The sequence below is a fragment of the Thermomyces dupontii genome, assembly GCF_041956625.1.
Source record: "Thermomyces dupontii strain NRRL 2155 unplaced genomic scaffold VTN31scaffold_29, whole genome shotgun sequence".
Classification (NCBI taxonomy): domain Eukaryota; kingdom Fungi; phylum Ascomycota; class Eurotiomycetes; order Eurotiales; family Trichocomaceae; genus Thermomyces; species Thermomyces dupontii.
The window spans coordinates 1043-2011 of NW_027192334.1; the positions used below are offsets into that span (position 1 = coordinate 1043).

General features: G+C 49.2%; 1 protein-coding gene across 1 annotated transcript; it reads left to right on the forward strand.

Annotated features, from left to right (window-relative positions):
- Positions 1-433: 433 nt before the first annotated feature.
- Positions 434-728, forward strand: VTN31DRAFT_3432 (uncharacterized protein; the record flags this gene model as incomplete). The annotated part of the gene is made up of 2 exons (XM_069403711.1): positions 434-481; positions 537-728. 2 exons carry the CDS (start codon positions 434-436, stop codon positions 726-728), a joined length of 240 nt encoding a protein of 79 aa, XP_069257108.1.
- Between the last annotated feature and the right edge of the window lie 241 nt (positions 729-969).

The window sequence follows — 969 nt, forward strand, 5'->3', positions numbered from 1 at the left end:
TGCGTCGATACGAATTTGACATTTGACTTCAACCATACTACTGAATTCCTTCCTTCAAATCGCGATCAAATCCTCAACCTGATGCTGACTGACCGGGGTGGATTTGTGAATCTGAATCTGACGCGCCCTAACGTCACCACCACTGATGCGCAGCATAATCCGCGCCTCTGGGACAGGGCCTATGAAGCCGCCTGGATCAATAATGTGTTGTCCATGGCATACTTGAACGTGACGAATGTTAGAAATGCCAGTGGTCCGGATAACTTCGAGTCATTCGACTACCTAAACTCCCATGTGGGAAAGCAATTCCCGTTGACGACATCAACAAACACCAGCCTCACTACTGACGTTGGCATTGGTCTCAAACGAATTTGGATGTCGTCCCATTATGGAATTTACTTGGATGGCTTGGACTTCGGGCAAAATCCTCTGTATGAAAATCCCTTCGAGGTGGATACTGTCGACGACTTCTCTTTGGCAAGTAAGTCGACTTTTGTTATCATTTCACTTCATCTGCTAACACCGATGATTACCAGCCTCTAGGTGTTCGGGTAGAAGTGGCCACGACAATGACAATATCGATGACTTGCCGGCCGCCTGTGGGTTGGTGTATGGTGTTGCCCGTCGCGTGGACGGAAACTCGTCTTTTACTTTCGAAGTGGGAAGCAGCTGGACAGTCCCGCTCTACTCGTGCATCATGGCTATCAAGGCCACAATCAAGAGGGTGACGTTCAAGTTCAACGGAACCGATGATTTGTCGTCTTTGAAGGTGACCGAAATTGTGGACAAAGTTTACCCGAATGAAACATCCAAGCCTCTCTGGGGAATCGAACGTTCCGACAAAAAACTCGCAGACGCGCGGCCACTATGGGGGTTGATATCGGACACATACCGAGGCAACATTAGCCTAACACGCTGAGGCAAGAGTCTCTGTACCTTCCTGGATACGAAATTGGTCCCAGTGGCGCG